Source organism: Anticarsia gemmatalis, chromosome 1 (assembly GCF_050436995.1).
Source record: "Anticarsia gemmatalis isolate Benzon Research Colony breed Stoneville strain chromosome 1, ilAntGemm2 primary, whole genome shotgun sequence".
Classification (NCBI taxonomy): domain Eukaryota; kingdom Metazoa; phylum Arthropoda; class Insecta; order Lepidoptera; family Erebidae; genus Anticarsia; species Anticarsia gemmatalis.
In genome coordinates, this window is record NC_134745.1 from 10,539,397 (window position 1) to 10,567,232 (window position 27,836).

General features: G+C 39.8%; 2 protein-coding genes across 4 annotated transcripts in view; both read right to left on the reverse strand.

The window, feature by feature from the left end:
- The window catches only part of stol (voltage-dependent calcium channel subunit stolid), a 55,210-nt gene extending 51,322 nt beyond the window's left edge, over positions 1-3,888 (reverse strand). For 2 of the 3 annotated variants that reach the window (XM_076118713.1, XM_076118705.1), the window contains exon 1: positions 3,312-3,888. In XM_076118713.1, coding sequence (XP_075974828.1) covers positions 3,312-3,415 — 104 coding nt within the window. In that variant the 5' untranslated portion in view covers positions 3,416-3,888. The remainder of the gene's footprint in view (positions 1-3,311) is intronic. The other variant, XM_076118722.1, reaches the window with a different exon arrangement.
- Positions 3,889-4,808: 920 nt separating this feature from the next.
- Positions 4,809-27,817, reverse strand: ptc (protein patched). The gene is made up of 16 exons (XM_076118695.1): positions 27,437-27,817; positions 21,834-22,026; positions 12,365-12,510; positions 11,934-12,145; positions 11,643-11,850; positions 10,441-10,710; positions 10,187-10,327; positions 9,967-10,096; positions 9,599-9,846; positions 9,166-9,357; positions 8,920-9,063; positions 7,886-8,767; positions 7,556-7,738; positions 7,166-7,408; positions 6,732-7,058; positions 4,809-6,618 (listed from the first exon to the last, which is right to left on the reverse strand). The coding sequence occupies exons 1-16, from the start codon at positions 27,587-27,589 to the stop codon at positions 6,244-6,246; spliced, it is 4,047 nt and encodes a 1,348-aa protein (XP_075974810.1). The 5' UTR covers positions 27,590-27,817; the 3' UTR covers positions 4,809-6,243.
- Positions 27,818-27,836: the final 19 nt, after the last annotated feature.

Genomic DNA, 27,836 nt, shown 5'->3' on the forward strand with positions numbered 1-27,836 from the left:
TTGCTAATTATGTCTACTTCTAAAGATTCTCGTCCATGTTCACCAAGCCTAATTAGCAATTTAAATAAAAAAAGAAAAGTCAATTACGCCGATAAACAAACCCAAGTTACTTCGGACGACATTATTGATATATGCAGATGGTGTACGAAAAATTTATTATACACAAGAATTTATGTACCTATTATTAATAACGTATTGCAACAACACTACGAGTGTCCAGCAGCGCGGGTGACGTCAGAGCGCGCCGTCTGATTCCGTCAGTGGCGTACGAAGCACTGTAAGGGATTCCGCTAATAGAGATGCGCGAGAGTTGCCACAAAATGATCGATTTGCACTTATTTAGTCATGAGTTTATCACTAGATATGGTAGTTTTATTACATATTTAGGTTTGTATTGAATCTAATTTAAAACATATCAGACAAAAATTTTTTTTTTCAGAAAGGAGTGAAGTATTTCAATTTGTTTTCGAAATATTGCATAAAGTGTTTAGATTGTAGTCCTTTTCCTTGCACATCACTAGTTGACGCGTCTTCACGTCTGTGGCGTGGATTTGCGGGCTAAATTTATACATTTTGCATGATGATTTACTTTGTTTTTTTTTCAGGTACAACTGTCTAATTATTATATGTCTTTGTGTAATAATGTAATAAATATGTTTAGGTAATAATAACAGGAGAAAGAAAACACTTGAAACGTATTGTTATATGTTTATTTTGAACTATAAAAAAGTGATATTTTTGACGTGCTATCACGTCGATGGCGTCGTGAGCGATTTTCAATTTTACGTCTCTTAACGTCCGTGGCGGTGAAAAGGTTAACTATACAGGCTGTACTTTGTACTCAGCTATTCGAAGTTCTATGGATTCTGTTGCTGTTTGAATACTAGTGGTTCAAAGGCTGTGGATAGTTAGTTGTATAGCTTTATATGACTGGTCTCAAAGCAAAGTTACCATGCAAGTTTTATATTGATATCACTATATGTAGGTAGTGTAAAACAAAGTCGCTTTGCACTGTCTGTCCTTATGTATGCTTAGAACTTTAAAATTACGGAACGGATATTGATAACGTTTTCTCAATAGGTAGATTGAAGAGATAGGTTTACGTGATAAAAGATTTGAAAGTTTTTTTGTACTGTAACTTCTTAAAGGCAAAGCCTGAGCTAGTTTGGTATAATTCTTAGATACGCAATATTTGTGTTACTTTAATTTGCTAGAACATAGATAGAGGATATTTACAACATCTTATATTAGTGTCCACTACCACATAAGCATTTTTAATTCGTAATGTTAAAAGAAGTCAATTTTGAAATTTTATGACTCATCAAGGAAAAGATCTAATGATAAATTAATTTCAATGTAACTAAAACAGCGAAAGCTATTTTCGCAAATCCAATCAACATATAATACCATTATTTCAGTTGACAGTTATTATAATGTTTGTCTTTACGTAGAAATTACAAGGAAAAATGACGTGAAAACTGCGGCAACAGGTGCAAATAATAAGATTAATGTACGGTAAAGTCAGGGGAGCCATGGTTACGTGTCAATTTTCATCATTTCCTTCATAAGATGCCATTTATTATCGAGTTTAACATCTACTCGATAACGGCTTTCCATATTGTGGTGTTATTTCTGTTGTAAAACTGTAATAAGTAACTCTTTTTGAGTTACTAGTATCTGTTAAAAATTATCCTTTGTAATTAACTAGGTTAAAGAGAACTGGACTCAAGGCTTAAACCCTCCCACAATATGGAAGAAGACGCTTGTTTAGCAAGGAACGATAATAGGTAAAAGAAACTATTTGTGTAACAAACATCAAAATCCATCTTGCAGTTTTTACGTGATTTAACAAACATTTTTCCAAATATTACATGTTTTGCATTTAGTAAGATTAGATTATATTCTTCTGCTACATACATAAACATACACCTCTCACTATTAAACGATAGTACTATAGCCCCACAATTAAAAGGCAGGTTGAATTATATCAAAGATCTATTTTTAAGCTGAGAGTTTGAATATACTAATACTTAGTCAAAAAAGTAACTCAATTCCATAAAACTTTATCGAGTAGAATCAGTGACGAAAAAGACTTACATATAAATAATTTATAAGGCCTTGTTGCATCTTATATTGGTAGCTGCTATCAGTAGATTCCGAGTTATTGCTTGTATTATAGTAATTTCGATTTGTATTAATTCCATAGTGAATCAGAACAGAAACATCTAAATTAACATTATTTTAAATTATATTCTGTACTTATTCTTACAATATTTGGGCCTAGCATTATTTCTAAAGTAGATATAGGAGGTCTAAAATGTTGCGTATGACGATATGTCTGTGTATTATGTGATCAGAATTAATCCTGATATTTATTTAAATTTACATATTTATTCTCTTCATTAATAAGCAATTATGCAGGTACGTGTATAGACCTATGTAGCCATATAATAATAACAATGCAATGCATAGACAATTGGATTGATAACTCTATTCTTTAACAAAGCACAAAACATGTCAAAAGAATACTAATAGTTCTTAAGTAAGTTTTATTCTATCTATGGCTAGTACATTTATGCTAGAAGTCTGACTTTTAGTACTTGTGCGCCGATGTCATTGCCCTTTTGGAGCGAGATTGCATAAGTCTGTTGAACATTTCTCAGTTTTACTTGTTATTTAGGAAAAATTATTTATATTCAACTGATTTGTATGTGTATGCTAATAATATAGCTTATATGACAGGTATTCAGACAGTAGGAGAAAAAAAGGATACTAATCTTCATTCAATAGCATAACGTTTTGAAATTAAATCATATTACCATGTAAAGGACAATAAAGATATCTAATCTAGGGAAACATAAGAGGAAAAGCAAACGCTTTTCCTCTTATATCGTATAGGTGAGTAAAAATGTTTACTTATACAAAGATAATAAAAAACTATCTAAATTAATACAACTTAAATTATGGAAATGAAATAATAGCGTGATTAAAGTAATTGCTAAACATGCATTTTATTTATATAATTTCTATAACATTGTTAAAATCATTGGCAAACCGTGTTACTAAGAAAAGTAATGCATATAACTTGTTAATAAAGTGCAGCCAACAGAAATTGCTACAAACAATAAACAATAATTATAATATTCCTCAATAAATAAATGTATAAACATGGTTCATTCAGTGGTTTGTGTGATCATCAGTGTGTGGCAGTGATGCGTAGTCTGTGGCGAGCGGGTCAGCGTCGCTCGGCGCCAAGTTTACTATGTGCTACGTACTACGAGAGTGGGAAAGTGCGGGAGCACGATACTCACTCATTGTGCGGGATGTCCTCTAGCTGGTTGGCGAGCGCGGCGGCCGCGAGCAGGGCGAGCAGGCCGAGCGGCCCCCGCGGCGACATGCTGCGTCTCAGCGCCATCGCACTCCCCACATGACAAGGGCACACGACAACCGACACAGCACGCACTCGCTCCTACATGGAACAACACACGGTTCGCACTACACTCTCCCGACAGTGTCACCAAGGGGCGTACGTTTGTGCATGAGTCATCGAGTGGTCGTGAGTGTCAGGTTAGGACCGGGGCCGGTGTCGGTGCGGGCGAGCCGCAGGGCGAGGACAGAGCGTGTCGCGCGCCAACTCCACCGGCGCGCGCCCCGCGCCTCGCGCACCGCCCCGCGCAACCCGCGCACCCCCGCACCGCACTGACGCTGCGCGCGAATCATACGCCCAATAACGCAGCGGCCTACTACTTATTACTGAGATTTATTTGCTCATACATAGGGTTGATGGTCAGCGACCGGTGCGAACGCCTCCGTGCCGCCGTATGAAAACATCCGGCGTAGTATTACGTGTGGCGGTACGCTAGCCGGCGCGCATCGGCCGGGCCGGGGGCGTGCGGGCCTCGTGCGGGCCTGGTGCGCCCAGGAGCTGGTGGTGGAGCATACGGTTCGCAGCACGGCGAGCAGGCCGCTGGTGGCGCGAGGTGGCCGGCGACAAGCCGCCAGTCCGCCACGCACATGCGTGGGCAAGTCGCCAGGAAATCCTTTATTGATTCCCGCGCTCCCGCTTTCTAAGGAATGTCGCAGGCGTTGCTACCGCCAAAATTTCACCCTCCCACTATTATAATTTGGCCTAAGCGGATCACTGTACGCTCGGCGGATTGCTTTCGTTACACCTAACGAATTTTAGGGATTTTCCTCAAATTTAAAGAAGATTCGGGAAGGTATAAAATTTAATGTTTGCTTTTACGAAGTTAGGAAAAATATTTTCGCAACATGAAATTTTATGTATGGTTTATCGAATGACGGTGACCATTTCCGCGATAACTGGAGAGTAATGGTTACGGACAGATTAAATTGTTTAGATGCTGGTGTATGGTGTGTGCAAAACACAAGCGAAAATGGACTCGGTACATATCTATAAAATATTATTAAAGAGAAAACGATCACAGTTCATTAACGATTAAAGAGATTGGGAGCAGTTATTATAGCAGTTAATCTTAAACACTAGATAGCATCACAACCTTTAGTGAAATGAATAAACAGTAATTATAAGTAAATAAGTTCCCTTAACTTGAACTATCCTGAAATTATTGACAGTTGCTATCATCACCTAACCCTATCTCATATATGTAGGTCTCACAATCTTATTTGAAGTAGAGAAGATTTTTTTCAGAATTTATTTCAGTAATCTTGAAGGGAAATGGTTTTAAATATTAAGTTAGCGGTAAATCGGAATTTTATTAATATATTTTGTCAATTTCTTAAAAGTAATAAAATGAAAAAGGAATTGTCAGAATTAAATTAAATCCTTTACAGTTTTAAAAGTATTTTATTTTCTCAATACAGTCGACATTAACTTTTGCGTTAACAATAACATTTATTGTCACAATTAAGATTGACACAAAATTACTGCTTTTGGAAATATTTCACAAAGATACATTCTACAAAATAATTGTACTTGTAAGTATTGTCTTTTGATACTAAATCGTACACTTCACACTATTTTTTTAAAATTCGTTGTACATATAAATGCTTGATGAATGAAAAACTCTGTCAAAATAATTACATTTTTCTTTGCACATTAATTAATTTTAAAAACCTACAAAAGTTAATAAACCCTCTGCTTCAATTAGAACCTACAGTTTTTCGACAATATGTCAGTTAAAATTGTATAAAAATAAATGATACAAATGTATGTGAGGCGCCCCCTAGCGGGCGCCCACCACGACCATTGAACTAGAGCTAGTGTTACAACTATATTTACACAATATCGTTAAGTTATATAGGTACGTATAAATTAATATATCCTACTAAGTACTTTGCACAAAACGTTACAACGTTACTCTTCGATCAGCGAGTAAGGTGAGGTCAGTTTGTATACGCGCCTCGCTCTCTTCAGCTTCACAATACTATGCGTTGATCTTTAAATGCAGTCTTCACAAATTACTAAGTCTACCTAAAGATCACAACAATACAGTTAGGTATAAACATAACTAAGTAATCTCATAAATAGCCGCTTAATTACAGTTAAAACTACCTAAATAATTTGTACAATTTCATCTGAGATTTCCCACAGATTTTCCTGGTGACAGAATAATTATAGACATACAAATAAATAATATTATAAATTAATAATATTTGACCACAGTCTTTAGAAAAGTTTAAAATGTAACAAGAGTTTGGAGACAAATGGAAATGTCTTTAAAATAGGAACACACAAACAAATGTATAGATATGACGTTCTACATAATGATATTTGGTTTTATACAGCAAAGAATTCACTAGCATTTCACACTGGAAAACATCAGCACATCCACACATCCACGCGTGTGTACTAGTGGCACTCCATGGAATGATCGCAGCACCATCTGTATACAACAGTTACGTCATCGAGTCGACTTCGGTCTCATACTAGCACTTCCGTCGCGTACGCGTTACGATATAGCCTCCACTATATTCATATGAAGAGATAACTTAAAATTACAATTCTCGTAATACTGTCTTAAGGTACTGATTATAAGCGGTATTGCGAACCTTAAAACATGTTTTACGTACGATTGCTCAGCTTATAAACGAGATTAAACTCCGTAACTTTAGGTAAAGATGTCAAGTTCGATCTGATCATTACATACAATATAATAAAATGCATTCATGCAAGTATATCTATCTAATCGCCTCAGCGCGTTGACGCGGCCGGGCTTAGGTTTAATAAACAATTGACACAGTCAGTCACTATGTTGTGTTTCAATGTCTAGAAGAGTCACTTTCGTGTCCGGAGTCGCGGCCATTTTCTCTGGGAGAGGCTCGGTGTTCCCTCTCTTCTCTGTAGCGGTCTCTGCGCTCACGGTCCCTCGACCTGTCCCTGTCCCTGTCTCTATCTCTGTCCCGCTCACGTTCACGATCACGCTCCCTGTCCCTGTCTCTGTCACGATCTCGGTCTCGATCACGGTCACGATCACGTTCTCGATCACGATCACGGTCGCGATCTCTGTCACGATCCCGATCTCTATCGCGGTCATCGTCGCGATCCCTTCGCCGGTCGTAGTAGTGGTACGAGCGGCGTGATTTCCTGTCGCCAGGTGTCACAACCTCTACTTTAATGTTTGCTGTCGCCGTTACCTGTAGAGAAGAATAAGAAAATGTTAGTGAAGCAATAACTAACACTTGATTTCCAAAATAAAACAGACTTCATCAAAATAAAGGGAACTTGAAATACATGTTTTTGTACGAACCTTAGTAGTAACAGAACCGTGCGGCGCCTTGGAGGTAGGAGTGGATCTTCCAGAAGCTGAGTCGCTTCCATTATACGTAGTAGTTTCCACAACTACCTCTGGCTGAACAACGATCGACTGCATGGAGGACTGCACGGAGGGTGCAGAGCTATGCCACGATGGAGGCTCCTCCGTGATAGTTGTCAAAGAGGGTGCACTCGGTCGCGGCACACCCTTGCCCCCTCGAGCTGACTTGTCACTGCCAGAAGACGTCGATTTTCTAGCGTGAATTGGCGAGCACTTAGGTGAAGGAGTAGACAACCGTTCTGGATGTTCCAGTGGTCGGACCTGGAAAGACGTAAGTACTGCTGTTATGGAAACTTCACACGTTTGATATGAAATATAAGTATTTTATTAATATTCGATTAGGTGGAAAACAGTAGTATAATATTTACCTCAGCAGCGGGTCCCAATATAGCTAGTACTATAGGGAAGAACAGTAATCCATCCAGGAGCCCCAGTATTACTAAAGCAAGGAGTAGTCTTAAGAACAGCCTGGCAACAAAGCCGAACTCGCTGGTCGCTAACATGGAGGCGGCGAGCGCTGCTGCCAACGCTCCGTGCAACACTGGCGCCAGTACTGACTCCAGTGCCAACGATGCGCGCCGACGCTTGCACCCGATCGATGTCACGAAAGCCTAAAACAATAAAAAAATGTATAGTCAGTTTACGAAAATCTTTGAAAGAAACAACACCAAAGTATTTTTTACCATAAAGACTCGTACTCTTACTCGTAGTCAATAAATTAAAAAGTGTAAAAGAAAAAATATGATTTAGTTACTCACCAAACATAAATGCACTGTAAAATGCACGCCTCTACCAATAGCCAGGACCAGCAACACCGCTGGCACGGCAGATAGTTTCACTCCGAGTAACGCCATGGTGCCCAACAACTGTAGGACTAGTGTTGCCAGAGCCAACGTCACTAACAATGCCGCCCACACGTTCAGAAGAAGCACCATAACAGCCTGAAGAAAAAAAAGCAAATTAATTATTTCTCTCAAATATTATATCGTGTTATCATATTTTATTTTGATTGTTGTGACACAACACACCGAAGAAAATAATAATCAATTTTAACAGGTTTAAATATAAGAAGTTATATTGTTACTCACCACAAAAACTGCAGCAAGAGCACAAGAGAGAGCCAGGAGCAATGAGGTCCTCAAATATAAGTACTGCTCCCAAAAGAGGAAAGGTATACCAGACGGGAAATTAGACAATCCCTTCGCTTCAAATTTCAAACACAACTCTCGAACCGACATTATCAGGGTTTTTATACTCTCTGTATCACTGAGCCCCGACAAGTAGAACGGGAGTTGAGTGTATATCAGCGGTGAAGACTTCGGTATCTTTAAATCTACGTCACTCGACGAATGCGTCCATCTTTTCGGTTCAGGCTTCAAGTTCCCCTGTGAAGCTCCATAAGCCAGCGCATCGTTGGTAGCCCACGCTGATAAGTAGTTATAAAACGCTTTAGGATTTATAATACCGTCTTTATCAACCAATCTGTGACCGTTCTTGGTATCGGTCGTAACTAGTGATCTGTCGATGGGATTGTCCACGTGTCCCGTCTGCACCATTAACTTGTATGCTAGTATAGCTTCATCGGTTGCATTCTTGCACCAGTATTCTTGCGTTATGCACCCATTTTCCACTTCTTTATCGTAGGCAGCTTGTAAGTCTAGCAGCCAATCTCGGAAGAGACTCAGCCAAAATTTTGTAAGTCCGCCATTGTCGTTCTTTATAATGTTCGGTATCCTCACAAACTGGTCGTGGTACTCGTACAATAACTTCTGATTAGTCGGATATTCGAAGTCTCCTTGAGTGACAGCGTACATGCTGTAGAAACCAAAGTATTTCTCTTGACGATAGAGGAATTCGTGTTCGTCCGTGTTCTCGGGTACAATGTCTGTGAGATCTAGACCGTCTTTGACTTTCGTAGCTCCCCAAACGCTCGCTAGTATTACTGCGATCAACGCTAACATTGATGTCACCTACAAACAAAAAATAATATTATATTAATTATCAGTTTAATACAACTAATTAATTAAGATTAAAAAGTGAAAATGGTACTACCGGACTTATAACACTCAATAAATAAATGTAATTATATTAAGTACCAATGTAACAAACTGTGGTATCATACCTTGACGGAAGGTCGCATGATAAACGGCGCATATTGGTTCTTCGCCCACTTTGTGAGCGACAGACTGAGGCAGCACGTCACCTTCGACTGGTTTCCCGTTTCCTCAGGGTCCAGCGGTTGTCTCGTCGTATCTTTCCAATTTGTCTACGAAAAACATTAACAATTAATACACTTATTACTAAGGACTGAAGCAATAATATTTTACCTTTTATATCACACGAGATAACGATAGTTTGATGTATTTACCTTTTCAATTCTTCCACCTCGTGTTCTCGATCGCTCAGCAATCTTCTTATGGCGTTTCGGCAGAGGGCTCTCTGGCATCAAACAACAGAGCAGGTCAGCTCGCGCCGCGGAGCGACGCCGGAGGTCTATCGAGATCATCGCGGGGAACACCAGCAGCATGGATCCCAAGTTGAATAACAGAAGAATGGCAGCCTGCAAAATAATTGAAAAAGACTGTAAAAATGTGGGCTCGAATAAGGAAATTCACTGAGCAAAGCTATATTTAAATGTCATCAGTTCTTCTTGGCCAGCGTGGCGGACTCAAGGCCTGACCCCTCCCTCATTACGGGAGGAGACCCTTGCCCAGCAGTGGGACAGTAATGGGTTAAATTGATTTATTAGTTATTTTACTACAAATTGCTTATAGTATTTCAATATATTATGTACTACTAACCTGCAGACAGAACACTCTTAGCGCCGGTATAGGCAAGAGTGCAGCAGCGAGGAACGCTAGCACATTGCACAGCGAAGCGAGGAGCACACTGAGACCGCTCTTCTTCAGCACGAGACCGGTCCGCTCCTCGCGCGGCACGTCTCCAGACTGTTCCACATACGTGTGAGTCAGAAGGAACATGTCTTGCACACCCAGTCCCAATGCAAGGAACGGCACTATCTGAGTACTTGACGCGTTGAATGGTATACCTGCAAATGTTACATTAAAAAGTCAGACAAAGACAAAAGTCAGCAGTATACGTTAAAAAAAGTTAAAATTGTGCAGTAATAAAATAAAAAATAAATAAATTTTAAAACAAAAATAATCACCTAGTAAAGCACAAAACCCTAATCCGGCTGCAACAGTGATTGAAAGCAGAAGTACCCCCGCTATACCCACACCGGCTTGAGAACGAACCGGGTCGCGCCATTGAATAAGAGTTACGGCAACATAAATTAACTGAAAATTGCAAAGAAAAAACAAAATAAATAAAAATAAACAAACATAAAATAAAACAAATCAACAGATAAAAAAAGTTTACGTCCTCACCATAAATATGTATCCTAACATGATATTCTTTAGAGATAATTCAGAGAATTTTCCGAGTATGTCGTTGAGCGTCGACGTCGAGAATGGATAAAAGCTGTACGACGGCAACACAGATTCTGATGTTGTCATTCTGCGTACCTCCTGAAACAAATACATCTCAATCTTCAATAATTGTTTTTACAACTTTAGTTAGTTACTATCATTACCCAATAATAGGAACATGTAATTAAATTTGCACCTAAGGAAATACTTACAGTAGCAAATTTTCTCTGCCACGAGTCAAGAACCGCAGCCGCCTTATCTTGCGTCCAGCCGACATGATGCACTTTGTAGTGATCTGCCCAGTACTCGTACATCTCTCGCTCGCCCATCAGTTGTACGACAGTCTGAAGAGCGGTGGCACTTCGCAGGGCTGAGGTGGAGTTTCTCGTCGCACCACCAACAATTAGCTGTTCGGGCCAGTGCATATACGCTGCCGCGAAACCGTAGCACCCGTGGGACAGTTCTGCTGCTACATCTGGAATCTGAGAGATAACGGAACTGTTGAAATGACCTGCTGTTAAAGCACTACGAATTTTAAGGAATGTTCTTAAAAGTGACAATACTAAAGAAACAAAGCGGACTTTTAGATTTATGAGGTTTCCGTGGAAGTCCTCGCCTCCATCGGATGGTGAGCATTATTGATATAATAGTGTCATTGTGACGGACGATAGCTGCGGCAAACGAAGCCCATTGAAGCGTGTACAATGCGCCCGTATAATGCGGCGGTCCGGCTGCGCGGGCGCGTCGAACAATGCGCGCCCGATCTGCGCCCGGCCCTTCGCCGAACGTGGGTGGCGGCGAGCGGAGTAGACGCGACGCACCGACCTCACAAAAACCCAACCGACGCAATTGAGCGCGCCACCAATCGACTATTTGTTCAAGACAATTTGTACACTTAAAGCGCAGTTCGCGATTGAAATGTTGAACCTGATTTATGATTTTATTGAAAAAAATATTGACTTGTCAAAACATAATTAATGAGCGTTGAGAAAACGTTCGGATGCGAAACCTATATTTGGTGATGATGTTATCACATAGTTTGTAACGTGCATAACTTTCACGCAGGGCAGGCTGCACCCGCGGCAGGTAGTCGCACCATCTGCCCGGCGGCGACCGCTTTCATCCTGCCTTATTACCGTTTCCAAAAATATTTTATTATTATGGAAAGTATTTAAACTTTATGTGTTCGTCTCGATAAAGATATTTTATTTGTCGTGATCCTACACGCTTTATTTATGTGCCAGTAAAACTGTCGTAAATTGAAGTCTTCATAAAAGGACCGGGAGTTGTCGTAATGATCCCTAATGCATAGTAAATCACGATGCGTGACAAATTATTCACACACAACTCACAACAACTGCACAAAAGATATGAAGACTACCTGAAGGTTTTATAACATTTAGCAAATACTTACAGTGCGTGATTTCTTGTTGGGAGCCGAGTCTGGACAGTGTGCATCGGTGGGGTTGAGACACGGCTTCTTCATGTAGGCAGACGTGATGCCGGCTCGCTTCATGTAAGCCTCCATTGTGCTGAACGGGAATTGAAGCCTCAACTTCCGTACTTCTTCTAAGACGTCTTGAGGGTGTAGATGTGTCCATTGTAGTTTGTGTTGAAGTCCTCTGTGGAATACGAATCTCAATTTAGTTATGTCCACAGATACTTGTAATAGTGAGATTTTCATGTGTTCATAAATCATACATACGGAACAATACTAGGATAGTCAGGGCCGTGTAACTTGGAGCCTTCCCAGAAGCAGTCGAGTGGCGTAATGATCGCACATGGAATGATGTTGTCGATGATATTCTCTATATGGTACGCTTCGAAATCAGGGATGCTGGGGCTGTAGCACAAGTCCTTCAGCCTCCACTCTATATCATACATATGCACCTTCACCCGCGTCGCTGCGTGGACCACCTGCAGAAACAAACACACAAATTATTTTAGCAAGATGACGAACGAAATGTACAATTTCGTGCCATTAAATGAGTAATAATGGAGTTCACGTTTCTGAAACTTTTCTCGTTCATATAGATACAGGGCACTCGTCGCAAATTACATCTGTTATTATTTTTTATAAATCTCAGCAACCATACAATTGGTGTAGTAATTCTCGTAATCAAAGATGGTGGTTACCTTTAGGTGTTCAAGCAGCGCGCCGGCGTGCAGCAGGGACACGTCAGGGTCCTTGGCAGTCTGTATGATAAGCTGATGCGTGGACGAGTCCGCTTCGCCCAGCGCCTTCGCCGTGTACTTGAGTTCTGCTTCCAGACGACCACCCTCTATGAACAATAGAAAATATACGCTATAGAGTTTCCCAAAAGTATTTTCCGTCCTACTTCACAGACACTACAGCAGTCCTATTAAAAACTAGCAGTCCACAAAGTCACCTAGAAGGTTATGTATTATAGACAAAAATGTCGAATGAATCGTAATCGGTCCATTAGTACGTAGCGGACGTACGGGTCTCGTTTAAATGATAGCGTTAACTTCAATAACTGGATAACCGTATTATCCGCGTTGTTGGTCTCCGGTATTAACATCGATGTCAAATTAGCTCGCAATTTGTGCGCCAGCAAAAAACCTTGATTACGTATCAATGAAAATGCAATTAACTTTGCATTGAATGTTTTTTTTTCTGTATCGTGGGAGTTCTGGCCGCTTTTGTTCATTAAAATAAATCTTCGGTTTAATGCGACACTCGTTATGGCCGGATACCGCTTAATATACTTATTCACGTGGCCGTGGGTAACGAGCACAGATAATTTCCTGCAAGGTCACATTTATACACATATTTTTCTAAATGTTCTGATGACAAATAACATAATAAATATTGGATCAATTTGAGACCTGTCGTTCATCTTTCAAATTCTTACGATATAAAGGTGATTGGTGATTTCTTTCGTGTCCGACAAATTATTTGTTTTTATACTCGTAGATAACGCAGTCTTAAAAATTGAAGTGTACTAAAATGAATTAGGTATATTTGCTTTATCAGCTGTGAGTAACGTCAGTAACGTTCACAATGTTTTTTGACGGATGATAGAGATAGGGAGAGGTGGCTCTAAAATTGTCTAAATTTAGTGAGAGCGCTCTATTTTTGTGTTTATTAGGTGGCTTGTCGACACATTTGTAAGGCAGGCGGGGCCGTGTGGCACGTTAGTCAACGCATACTCGTAGATCCAGTGATTTACAGCGCCCGTATGTGACACTACGCTCCGATCGGCGCCGTCTGACACGCTTTAATTAGAAATACTCAACATTTCTTTTAATGAAACAAATGTTGAACCTTTCAACGTTCATTTCTTGCTCTCGTGACGTTAGATATAATCTATTCCGAACTTCATCTCAGTTTTAACCAGGCCCGTTACTTTTAACATTCCGATATATGTAAAATTATTTCACTAATGAAGTTAAAAGTGAATTATATGGCTTCGTTTACACTTCACGTTACAGATAAGCGAAGATACCACGAATGATAGACACTTCGTGACCGTCTAATGAACTTCAAAAGAAACAGAAAGTCCCAAAAGTCATACATCATTGCAGCGCGTTATCTCTGAACCCAGTACCCTGAGTAGAGTGAATCAGAGTCATTTTGCGAGTTGTCAGCGAATGCGCGAGAGAATTCGTTCCAATTAACACCCGTCCTGCTGATTTATAAGCCGGTTTGTTATTTTTTTGTGCCGAATTAGGTCCACGACGTGTTAGAAAAAAAAGGTTTGACAGCTTCGCTTAACCTTAAATTATGTGGCGGAGACCTGTTCGCTATATGTGTGTTTATATTTAGATTGCATCAGCACGAAAATAATAATGAAACCAGCGGGTTACTTACATGTACGTGTATCTTATGTATCTACCTACTCACTACTCACGCACCATGGCCAATTTATTTCTCAATACAACCGCTTGTTTGTGTCGTTACTTGCCACAAGAAATATTATTATTAGAACATACATATATCGTGACATCACATCGCTGTTTCTGTGAAGTGTCAGATCAAATTTGTTTTACACCCACATTTCTCTAATTATGTTGGATCTCATCATCACTCTCTTATAATAGGGATGTGCCTTGAAAATGTTTCCTTGAAGCAATTTTTTATAAGTATCATCCGAAGAGACAGGAAGACTCGATAACTATTTATGATAGATATATTGTATTAATCTGCAACATGCTGATACAAGATCAAGGTGTCTTATAAAACAGGCAGCTGTCGTTAAAGTTTCATTTCTCGATTGTCAAGAGATAATATGTTTCAAGAAACATTCCCATGCCAATAAAAGTTAAAGATTGGTAACACTTAAGAGACGTCACACAGGTCGTATTTGTAAGTATTTCTCACATGTGTTCCTCTGAGCCCATGAAACAGTGGCTCGGCAGTTAACGCCCTCGCTGCGCGCACGGAATGCTATTTTATTTTGGTCGCTAATTTATAGTGTGACGGGTCAATGTGTATGTGCATAGAAAGCACGCGACTCGTTGAATAAATACAATAGAAATAAACGCTTATCTCATCATTTGCATTTGCTTTCTTTGTTGAGGATTTTTGATTCGTGTTACGCATGACTTTGCGTAAATTAAAGTCATTGACCAAAGAGCAAATGGAATCGCTTGTAATTATAATCTATCAACAATTTTCTTACACGAGTGCTATAGTTGGGTAATAAGTATAACTAGCAATCACAGTAAACAATGACTGTAAACTGTAACTGACTTGTAAAGATCAATGCATAATTAGCAGTCAGCAATGAATAGACGATAAACATTACTTATTACTTCCGCAACTTCGAGTCCGTAGATAGGCGATCGTCCGTCTACTAGTTAATTTGAAATGCAATAACTTTCTAAGATTCATTTAATTGCAGTCGTCAAAATGTCCATAGTAAAATCAAAGAAGTTTAAATTAAGTTAGCCGTATGTCGTTGTTAGTGTGCACTAAACGTTCAGTGTGTATTGAATAGTTTTACTTGGTACTAAAGACGCTAGTGTTGAAATGGTAATAATGTTAATGCACGACGAGGGACCACCTGACAGTCGTCAGTCATTTGTTCACAGCCACAGATAATGTACTAATGCTAATGCCATCATCATTTCGCAGAACACTTTGTATGTAAATGAGCTTAATAAGCATTAAAAATTACAAAACGAGTATGAACAAAAAATCTGATGAAACGTGCCAAGACTTTTTGTACAACTCTCAGCACGGACTGTTGTGTTGTATGTAACAGTATATGTATGTATGCGGATAAATATAATTGTATTTGAATTCTAGGTACACTCGAAATGCTGTGTGAGTGGTAATGAACCAAATAACAGTTAAATTATGCTTCAGTTTTTGCTTGTTATAGACAGTGTTAATGGTGAATGTATTTGAACCGATAATGTTGGTCATTAGATTCTGATGCCCTTTTTAAAATAAATCGTGCTGGGACGAGCAGTAAATTAAATTTTTTGTTAGCACTTTTTGCGCTTGTGGGAAGATGAAGTGTGAAATAGTGCCTACAGAATCCAGGTAGAAGAACTACGAAAAACATTTCCAAATCCTGATGAAGTTTTATTGATGGCGTGTTAATCACATGTTACGCTGTAAGTTTAATTCAGTTCTCGATTTACACGTATTTTGGTTGATGATGACCTTTTAACAATTTCGTGTATTGTATAAGCCGTCGAGCGATTAAATTCGAGAGTGTCGAACTATCGACGTAGAAAAATCAACATTAGAAGTGTCGTTGCGTTACCCAAGTGAAGGGCGCGGGCGGTGACCGTTTCGTAATCATTCGGGCTAAACATAGCCGCCACTCGTGCCGGATATTAGGGATTATCATAAAGCAAGTGGAATGGAATCGAGCGTGGTGGGCCCGCACAGGGCGCCTCTATTTTAACACCTACCAGAGCCGTGGGCGCGATTTACGACGCCACCATCACGCTTGCGCTCAGCTTGTATCGCCACACTATACATTTAAGTAAGTATCCGATTGTCGCCCTTGTGGATAGTTCACAAACCACCGTTTACAATGTGCCAAAATTCAGCCGTGACGCAAACAACTGAAACCCAAAGCGTGTTTATAAATCTGCTTCACGAAAATACGCGCATGTTTCGTTATTAACTAAAATATGTTATTTAATAAGTTCCAGGAAAATGGATTGTTAACATAAAGTCGAATATTGTAAATTGTTTGATATAAGCTGACGTTGGTACAAATTTAATGTCAAAAGCAAGCTCAAGTTAGGGCGGGCGGTGAGCGCGGAAACACGGCAAGGTCACACGAGGTTATCGCGTCTGTCTGCCAGCGTGCAGCTTTCACACTCACCGCGTGTTATCGGCCCGAGCGGGGGCGGTGTCTTTTATATAGTTCAGCTACGCTCGCTGTTATCAACAAGCGGACATACCCGTTGCATAAGTCAACATAAACAATAATAATCAGTTCCTCTGACAGCACAATGCGTAATGGCCGCTTGAATGGTAACTAAATCTGTCAATGTACTCTGGCGACGATCAATGCGAATCTTAAACCTTTTATTGCATTCTCGATGCGTGTGCGTCGATAATGACAACATTTCTACTCGATGTGGTAGCGAGCGATCAGCGCGGACAATCGCAATGAATGACGTCGCGGAGGATACGAGGACGAGGGGAGCGCGGCAATACGTGCGCTCGCGCATGTGGTTGTGGCCACCCGCGCGCCACCGTGCCGAGCCCGTGTGGTCCGGCCCCCTCGGCCCGCGCGCACCCCGCCGCTGGCCCTCTATGCAAATTAGCCAGAGCGTAGACAACAGATGGATGGCGGAATAAACAAACCGCGTCCTTTGCGGCCAACGCGACCGCGCGACCGATCCGACAGCACATCATGCGACTTTGTTAACTCACGCTCTCCGAGCCATAATTGATACGTCCAAACGAGACGGAAAAAAAATCAATAAATTTATAGACTGGCTCTTAAGCTTTCTAAATAAATAAAAGAAAGCAGCTTAATGACTGTTTCTTGATTACATAAAACGCAAACTTCGGTTAGGGAGAAATCTGTAACATTTCGGTCATGGTCGCTAAATCGATCGAGCTTGTGGCCGGTTTTTGGACAAAAACTAGTCGCATTTAGAAGTGAGCGAGTAACGAGCGAGTTCGATCGGCTGTGGTCGTGCTGCGTGGCCGGCCGGCGTGCCATATAATCAACGGACAGATTATACCGTGCTGTATTATGTATCAGTTACAAATAACACGTGTGGGACATCTTATTTGACATTCGAACCAGGCTCTTAACAACGTAACTGCATCTATGGTGCCGTGCCTCGCCCAACGGATTTACTGCCTACTTTAGCTAAGGCCGATTATACAAGTTGCAAGCGTAAGTTTATCGGCATGTACTTGAGAGTTTACTTAAGCTTTAGTGGGTCGAGTGTAGTGTAGTACACGTGATAAAGTCTGGCGGACACAATAAACGTGGGCGAGAAGGACCGGAACATTGAACAATAAATGTTACTTTGATAGAACATTTTGTGTGAACTTCACATCGAGCAGTTAAATCCCAGATTACATACAAGGTGCTCAACATCAGTTTAGATATCGGTATTACCCTTAAACATTAAAAGAGAAACAGCAATACCACTTGTGGATTATAAAACAATTAGTTTTCCGAACAGGTAAACACATTCCGTATTGTCTAGCAGATAGAATACCGTAAGTCCTTTCAAGTTCCGCAAATAATAGGTATTATGTTGATTGTATGCGCTGAACTAGTAAGCACCAGTTTACGGGGAACTCGACCACATTGTACGGTCAATAGGAACGAGAGAAGATCTCACCTCGGGAGGGATCAGCACACAATAGACGAGCGTGGCGCGCAGCGAGGCGTCTTCACACAAAAGCGGACCGGACAATCAGATCCCTCGTTTTTTGTGACTCAATAGAAATGTTATACATTTTTTTAGTTTTATTGGTCGTAATTTCACGTAGGGATATTTACGGGCGGCCGCAGGCCACCTAATTAAGTTGTTAGGCGACTCTGGGACCTTCGGCATTGTTTAATTCGGCCGGCTTTGTTCCGCGATAAGGCTTTGTGTGAGACAGTTACCTTTGAGTGTGTTATTATAGTTCGGACAGTAGCCGACGACTTAATATAAATTGACATTTCAATGTTTCCGATACTTTTTATTTGTGGATAGAAAATGTTGAGATTTATAAAATTGATACATATTATCCGAACAGTGCGGTGTGTAAAGCCATGGTACATTTTGTAATGTATTGTTCACAAATCGTTATCTGTGCATTGTAGAGTCGCGCGGTGCGTCGGTGTTGAAGCAGGTGCTTCACTGAAATAGTCCGCTTCCTTTTTCGCACATCCGCCCTTTGGCGACTTTTTTATAAAATCCCAATTGAAGAGGAAGTACTTCTCCACTATTATTGTATATAATACAAGATAAGTAGAGTTATTATCACTATCACGGAAATAAAGTATACGGTACCGATTAGTTAGTCATAACACTCTGTATTCATTCTAGGGTGAATACAGAGTAGACATCATCTAGAAAATGTATGCTTATTTGCATATTTGAATAATTAGTTATGTCATAGGTGTTATCTAAATCATGAACAGAATATCAACATCGTAGGTACGGGATGTTGCAACAGCGGATGTAACACTCTTGCACTTCCTTCCCAACAAAATAATGACGTCATCACGTGAAACGTTAATATATAAAACATAATATATTAGTAAACTTAGGATGGCCGATTAGTATGTACTATTTCTTACATTCATAAGAGCGAGACCACCCAACTTAAAAGGGCCCAAATAAGAAAAAAGGTTCAGTTATTTCTCTCCTTTGTATTCTTTTTGGTTTGAAGGACGCTTCCTAGAGTTTTATTTGTTTCAAAACAGCTTTTCACAACATTTACTGATAACACTTTTGTTACTTAGATAGTTGTAGTTATAAATTTTGCATTGTTTATATAGCAATTGGCAAACTATGGTTTATGAGCGATCGTAAATGTGTTTCTATAGTTAGTTTATTTACTCATTCAATTCAACATTAGCTTACTCATACAATACGAACATTTTACGAGTAGAAAGTGAATATCTTTATTTCATTTTCCTGCTTTAAGTAACATCGAAAAGAAAAAGAAATAGATAAAAGAATATAGCAGGCTCATACTTTCACCGTTAGTTAGGTAGAGCTTTATTAGATGACTTATAATTCGCAAACACACTTTTAAGAAAGGTTTGTAAAGCTCTACATTTCGAAATCATGTCAATCTTACGCGTTCCTTAATATAATTTGCATTTATTATTGTGCTTAAAAAATGTGTTAATAATTGATTTACTAAATAATATTTCAGCATTTAATATTTTACAAAATACTATATTTTGGATTAAACGGAGCGACCTACATGATTTCGATACAATGACATTATGATTAAGAGAATTTCTTTCGGACGGCCGTCATAGTAATATAAAAAATATAATTGTTTTTTAAAGAATATAAATTAAAAACCGTGAACCGGGCCGTTAGTAAATGATAAATTTGATAAATTTCACTGTAAATTGTGAGAATTAGAGTACTACTTGCAGTGCCCGCATGTATCACATCCTGCCTCAGTTCCGAGTTCAATCATTACACACCAGGTTCATCATTTTTGAGCCAAGATAATACTTATTATACGCTGCAACAAACGTCGTACAGTCAACCACTTTGATACATTTTGGGTACAAATCTAGAATGATCGCAAGTCTAATTTGAAAATTCTTAATAAGTTGTAGAAAGTTTGTAATTTTGGTAGACAGAAATACAAAGATAATCTAAAATTTATGAGTTAAATTAATTTATCATTTTCTTCAGTAATTGATGCTCAATAAAATCAATATCAATATCGACTATCAAGCCACACAGCTACGAAAATACAAAAATTTAAACAATAAAACTTATTATAGTATCAATTTATTTTCATTGGAGCTAAATAAAGAACACTGATAAACGAAAAAGTGTAAAACACGCGACGGAATTTACAGCGATGTGATAAAGTTATAAAGTCAACCAATTAATTCGCTACGGCTCAATTCTGTTTATATTACTGCATAATCGTATAAAAGTCTCGTATTCACATGAATTTTGAATCTCAATATGACGACTAAAATCGAGTAAATTAAACGACTTTTATAGAGCGAGCGATAATTACGTGAGTATGTTTGTGGAGGGGTACCCTCTGGAACTAGTACACTGCACTGGTGCAAAAAATCTTGCATTGTAGAGTACATTACATCAGACAGACATGGGTATTTTATGTATGTATGTGCAAATAAGCCAAAGTTAACTCAAGCGTAGCTACTTAGCCAGGTCGGGGAGATGTATTGTTATAAAAGGTTATACAGGGTTTAGCAGCTCTCAAACAATTTTAAAACTGTATATGAGTGAAAGATATAAAACACTGTATTACTAATCAAAGCTTATAGGAAGTTTATTATTAAGACGGTAAATGTGCAAGACTGCAGCTGTAATACAGAAGGTGAAAACATTTGAGATCATTCAGTTTTAGTGCAGTGTAATTCCTGAATTTGTCTTAAAAGTATGCAACAGCGTGATTACACAGCGTGAGTAAAGTCTGTACCGAGTGTCGAGATTGTTACATTTTAAATGTACTGCAAAAATCGTTTCAACACCGTCCGCTAGAGGCGCTGATCAGTTTTTCATACAAAATTTCTCGAAAGCTAGTTGGTTGTCGATAATCGATAGTGGTAGAGAATCGCATTACAGGTCTATATTTTTTACAGTATCGTTTTTATGATATTAATCAATGTTAATAAACCCGGAAAAGTTAATACGTCCTGTACACAACATCAATAAAAGATTGTGAGGTAAATTAATAATTCACCTCAATGAATATCAATCAAGCTCTGGACGTGCAACGATCCTACGTGACTCGTATATCTATCTACTCGCATCGAACAGCGCCAAAAAGGAAATATCAAATTAATTTACTAAGTTGTTCTTCGTTATTCCGTTTAGTACAATTGATTGCTGCATTTAATTTTTGAGGGTGGCTATACCATCGGTTTTACTGACTTATCCTGACACGAGGTTATGAACTTAAAAATAAATGTAAATAATAACGAATACTAATCTACTTTTGTGTGCATACAAATTGATTATGAATTTCTTTGATTGCGGAAGTAATTACAAAAAATAAGTTAAATAGACGCATATTTAATTACTTTAAAAGGACTACCGAATAAATATGTAAATAAAATTGTCAGTTTAAATACAATATGAAACATTGAAATACAATTAAACTAAATTGAGTAGCGCACCGGACGCAAATACCCATTCAGATGGCTGATTGACGAATTTAAATTCAAGTTTACAGTACTTATAAGGGCGACAACACACTGCGGCAGAGTGCGGCACGCTGTGTAGTTGCGACATCGCATGCCGCGCACGTCTCGTTCAGACGGAAGCGGCTTTACAGTCGCGCCCTCATCATTGCATTTGTATTCTACTAGATGCACAATGTGCCACAATGTCTTTATCGTGATGTGCCTTACGTTTCTTTCGTAATGTATGGCTGATAAAAGTATACATACATATGAACAGAAAAAGCAATTGAACGTACCTTGAACCCAAAGTTGGTCGACTCTCGAATGAATCTGCGCGGATTTCAAGCCGACGCAGAAAGTGGAGAGTACGAGAATCGCGACAAATAGTACTTTGCCCGCGTCTCCTTGGAGAAAACAGCCCAAAATGAAGAGCTGTTCTTGAAGCCACGCACGGATCCACAGCGACGTGCGCCCGCCCTCGATATTACCCTGTAAAACAACATGACACATTGAAATTCCGCATTAAATCACAGGTCATATTTAGTTTTGTCAGTCCTACGAAATAACAAAATATGTTATACCGTATAAGAATGAACAGTAGCCCACATGAGCGTGCTGTGTCACCATCGATATGATGGTATATTAATCTTTCGATGTTATATCAATAAACGTAGATATTATGAGATCGGGCGGATTGTAGATATAATAGCATCGAGCTCTTTAAACGTCGAAATAATTTGTGAGTTGATTGTGATTAATGACAGGCGGGTGCGTGCCCGGGGCGAGCGCACCCGTGGCGCCACGACACGCCACGACGCGAGTCTCCCGGACACGCGGCCACGAGATCCGCCGACACAGACCAAATCTCGTGAAGCGCCTACTAATTGCATAATAATAACTCAATCGACGACGTCTCGTGTTGAACGCAACGATTATGCGATCAAGGGAACGATTGCCCTTTCGAAATGTTTTCTTAATACAACGCTATTTAATGTGAAAATAATTTGCAGTTTTACATTCAATTCTTGGCAGGCAGCAAGTACCTATAACTTTACAGATCGGGTTTAAAATTTAATCCAATTATTTATTAATTATTTCTGTAAGAAAGAATACCTAAAAGGAAACTTGTAAAACTATATTTTTTTATTTATTTTGTTTCTTCCATCCACTTATAAAGAAGTTTTTTGGATGGAGGCAAGCTGAGTCACTCAATGTTTCGCGACGAAATTAAGTTATTTAGTTTGTGAAGCGTAAATAAATAAATCGAAGCGAGTATAATGGCAGATACAGTGGAGAATCGTAGAACGGTCCGGGTACGGTGCGGGCGAACGGGCGAGGTGAATGTCGGGCGCTCTGGGTGGGCGTGACGTCACGGCCGGAATGCGCCCGCGCCCCCCTGCTCCCCCCGCACCCCTCGCTCATCGCGCAGCCCACGTGGAGCGTACGCACCGGCGCACCGTGCCACCACGCTGCACCACCATACAGCTCTTCATTCAGGTACCGAAATTTGGCACACAAATGTACAACATACGCATTGTGATATATCCGTGCACTTGTGTCAATAACGTGGCCGAGGCGTGAGTGTGGAGTAACCTGCGATCGTCGCGAGCGTAAACCGCTGACGCAAGTGCTACGGGATTATTTACTATGTATAATCCGCGATGCGCCGGCGCCGGCGACTGCGCTTCCTGCAGATAAGAGATTGGCCTACTAGGAGCACGTTCTCACGATCGTGGCTGCCGGCTACGATGAACTTGTACTACACTGAGCCACGACGGTTACAATATACTTCGTAGTGCTCCGGGATGTTTCCTTTATAATTTACTGTCTATTAATAAACGATTATACAAACAACTCTTTATCATCATACAGGAAACAGTACACAACAGATATTAAGTATACGTAAGGAGGAACGTTATGATGGAGCTCAATAGTTGCCGGCTGACTTTGTTTCTTATCTAAGGTCAAACGCGGTATTATAATTGTCTCAATTTAATTACTCCATAATGTGTCTCCAAATAGTCGAATTTTGTTATTGTCATATTTATCGGCGCCTGTGTGGGCTGCAAGTTCCACAATTAAATAACTACAAAAAGAGCGATAATAAATATTGATAGGCTTTAATCGGTATGTAAAAGTTGAACGGACTACATAAAGTGCCGTGTAAGAATATATTTGAAACTGATCACTAGAGGAATGTGGAGCTCATTCTCCAGTTAGCGAGGGCAGGGCAATACATCATTCAAAACTGTCATGTTTCATGTTTATCAGTTGAACGTTAGCGAACAAGAGTGGAGTGAGTTGAAGTATGATTGGCGCGATCTCTGACATCCGCCGCATCCATCGACATCCACACGCAGCGGTCACGGTGTTCCCTATATCTGCATATAATGGGCTGTGGGTGTTGGCCCCCAACATTATCCCATTACAATACCCGGCCCTTGTCTTTCTATTCATATCAGCATGTTGAAATTTTAAACTAAATCACTTTATGGCTATTTGAGGTTATTCAAAAGAGATTCAGTTACAAGAAATTGTATGCAGACTCTATGTCATATCATATTTTTGCAAGGTAATGCGAACGGTGAGGTACAAATACAACTAGAACTCTCATGCAGAATTGAACATAAAGTGTGGCCAGCAGGGGAGAACACGAAAAAACAAGATAATATTTATCACTTCCAGCCTACTCGGTAAAGTTGTGCATTATCATTAAATATTCGAATGGCCCTCGTCAAGGACATCACGTTTGACCAATTGGCCAGTCGGCCACCGGCGACGCGCCACTTGCCAATGCCACTGAATGTCAATGACATTATTGAATTATTTACGTAACTCTACCAACTCTACGTAGACCGCACCTATTAGTATTTGTTTATCAGAGTCGCAAAGAAAAACAACGTACCTATAATTTCCTCAGAGCCAAATGTTTCTTTTGAATTTTTGATGAATTTTGAATCATTAACATGATTCGAATGTTTTGATTTGCTTATTTTTAAGTGCAAATGTTCAAAAAGCGCATTTATACTAAATTTTGTAATAAAATGTTATGACATAACGTGATGATATTGGTATATTTATTTCAATTGAACAATAGGTACCTACTATAAAATACTGAGGTCAAAGTTCGTAATAAAATATATTTATGTGTCGGTCGGTCATAAAATTTCAGGAGCTGACTACGATAAATTAAGAGAGAGATAAATGCGATTTGAATAATAAATCAAGACGCAATCTGAGAAATTTTATAATAGGTGGGGCATCTGAAGAGTACTCTGAATAACGTGAGCTTGGAGACAGTCGGAACAGAGTACGAATATTTATTTATTTATTTGGGACATAAAACAGTTACAAGTTCAAACTTAACACTATAGTAATAATCATACCAATTATGTAAACGTGTAACCCACACCAATGTCCACGGGTTATACATGTGATGTTGTCATCAAGATGATGGAAACAGATCGTGTTACAAGATACTAAAATAATAGTAAAACAATATTCAAGCTATAGTCTACATAATATCCAGTTATTTTTGTTAGCATCAATACCTTATGTTATGTTACGTCAAAATCGAATATATGGATATATAGATGAAGGCTTTATAAAATCGTAATTTACCTACATGAGCTTATAATCTGCGAACTCACCGCCACATCGTAGCTCTAATGAATGATATTTATTAATCAGAAGCGGAAAGCATTCGATTATATTGAGAAAGTTGCCGAGTTAGGTATACGATGTAACCGGTTCTAGAGACCATGTGATAATGATGTTATCGATAAAACACTAGGTTAATAGTCGCGATCAGAAGATTACAAACAACATCTGGATGCATCGCATCTGCCGAATTCTTGAATTCACTCACATATTAATGAAATTTCGTAAAAATTAACCCCTTTTCCATCTTTATTTAAGTCTGAGAGGAATATATTGCTGTAGATTCCGATGAAGTTGTTAAAAATTAAATGCGGAACACGGCAAGTTCCATTACACTCGAGTGCTTATTAAGACGAGTGGAAAACAGCTGGTCTTGTAGAACTACCGAGTCGGAGGCAATGGGCAACGACGGGGAAAATTGCTAAATGTGCAGTGATGTGTGTACGCCACGTGTTGTGGCGCCCCGCAATATGGAAACCCCGTAATCTGATATCGAAATTGCTGCCATTACTTAATTATTTATCCTTTAAATTTTATCAGTGTTTTCGTATTTTACAATAACCTCAAATGTGTGTTTACACAGCTGCTAGCGAGAAAACCTATAACCATTTAAGTAATGTTTGAAACGACATATTGTTCCAAAATAATAATGAGCAGTCCCAAAAGACGCACCTTTAAATTTGGTGGATGCAGTACAATCATTTATAGGTCTCCGACGCAGCTGCCGACCGCCGGCGAACGCAATGTTTGGACGAAGACAAACGATATGTGGGAAAAACTAGTGGAAAAGAGATGGAATGTAAACCTTAAAGAGAGGGAAAGAAATTGCCCTTATACCGCGGAGGAAAGAGACGTAAGATCGGAAACCACAAGATGTCTCAATTCCACGAGGCGAGCTCTGTGCGGTCTTGTCAGACATAAAACTTCGTAGAATAGCATTCTTTTATTTTTATATTGAGGAAGCAGTTATGTAATTTAAATGTTTGTTCATCATTTGAGAGGAACCCTAATATATATTTGACTTTTAGATATTGTCATTTTTGTAGATTATAACGTCATGTATTAAAAAGTCATTTGATGTTAATTGAGTGCAAGTAAAATTAAGTAGGAAGCTAATAGTATTAATATTTAATGACTGAAATACATACTCATATTCAAATAACAGTTCCGCTTAAAGTCTCCAAAAAGTATAAATTATAATTGACTCAACAAAACATCTTGTCTGATAAAATAATAAGGCTGCAGGCTTTTTTTTGTAAGCGGTTCGTGTGGTGCGGGCCGCGTTGATGTCTCTATCGGTGCCGATGCGCTGCGCGTGCCCGGCTCCCCGCCCGTCCCGCGCTCCCACTGCGCCTTAATTGCTTCATCTTGCATACGACCGACCAACTGCCTACATTATAAGTAACTACATATCTACCGAAGGTATGTTACATTAACCCTACCACAGATTACAGCTGTTTTTTATGATTTCCTTAGCTGTTCAATATAAAGAGAATGTTCTACCAGTAGTCGTTTTGGATGTTTTGATTGACCGTTTGTTATTGATATTCCGCGTTCTACCCGTTATCAGCATAGGTACTTGCAATGTTTACAATTTCAAATGGATTTCTGAGCACAATTTAGAAAAGCGTTTTTAAGATAATTTGGATTGGAAGTTTCGCGAATGGCATTGGTAGGGGTGCAGACCACCGCAGGGCGTGCGTGCGGCCTTCTAGGAAAGCGCTACCTTCCCCGAACCCGTCTGCCACTGTGGTAGTGTACGTACACGACGTGCCTACTCGCCTCCACTATTGCAAAGCTTCTTGTTCCTGCTCCGCTCCTTATAATTGGTTTTCTTCAATAAATTCTTTACTTCGATTTAAAGTTCGGAAATATTTTTCGACTCGTAGGATGCATAAGTATTTATTTAAAACATTCGAATTAATGTATGCCGCGATTAAAAATTATCAGTAACGTTTACTATAAGTACGGGGCATGTTCTCGCTAGTGCATTTTTACTTTCAATAGTGGTCACAGTAAAGTATTGTGGTGTCACCTGGTAGAGAAGTAGGTAGCCTAGATATTTTACATTACAAAATACGCGCGGCCTTGATAGTACACACAGTTTCCACTAGTCGGCGCCACCGCTTTGCGCTGCCGCGTTCCTCAACGCGATTGGCATTCGCAGAAAAACAATCACACGTGCAATATGACAATCGAAACTGGACACTGTATCTCGTATGTGTAGTGAACACTGCACCTTTTCTAGTTCGGAGAGTGCTAAGGCCGCGTCCACCCAGCTGGTACGAATGTACAGGTCGGCGCTGTGGCGCGCCTCGGCGGCGGAGGGGCTCTCGTGCGCGGCGGCCGCTATCCGAGGATTCGCAGGAGCCTCGGAATCGGGAGCCACCATGATCTCGGGGCCAGACTTGTCACCAGTATCCTCATGAAGACGGCCGGAGTCCGTCTGGCGGCGCACGCTGTCATATCACTCGCCGCCACATAACCACACACTTGTACACCAGTATTCGTCACTTCTATCTATCACTTTACCGTTCGAAACACGGACCGACACCGAGTTTCATCACCGCAGGTACGTCGCGATAGCGTGTCGACGGCGGCGCGACTCGACCAATACTGATTCGAGTACCGAATGCGTA

Coding starts and splice junctions, on each gene's coding strand:
- ptc (XM_076118695.1), bottom strand. CDS start 27,589: ATGGTGGCTCCCGATTCCGAGGCTCCTGCGAATCCTCGGATAGCGGCC. Junction 12,146..12,364: donor CGCTGCTTGAACACCTAAAG/GTAACCACCATC, acceptor TTGTTTCTGCAG/GTGGTCCACGCAGCGACGCG. Junction 6,619..6,731: donor ACGGTTCTGTTACTACTAAG/GTTCGTACAAAA, acceptor TCTTCTCTACAG/GTAACGGCGACAGCAAACAT.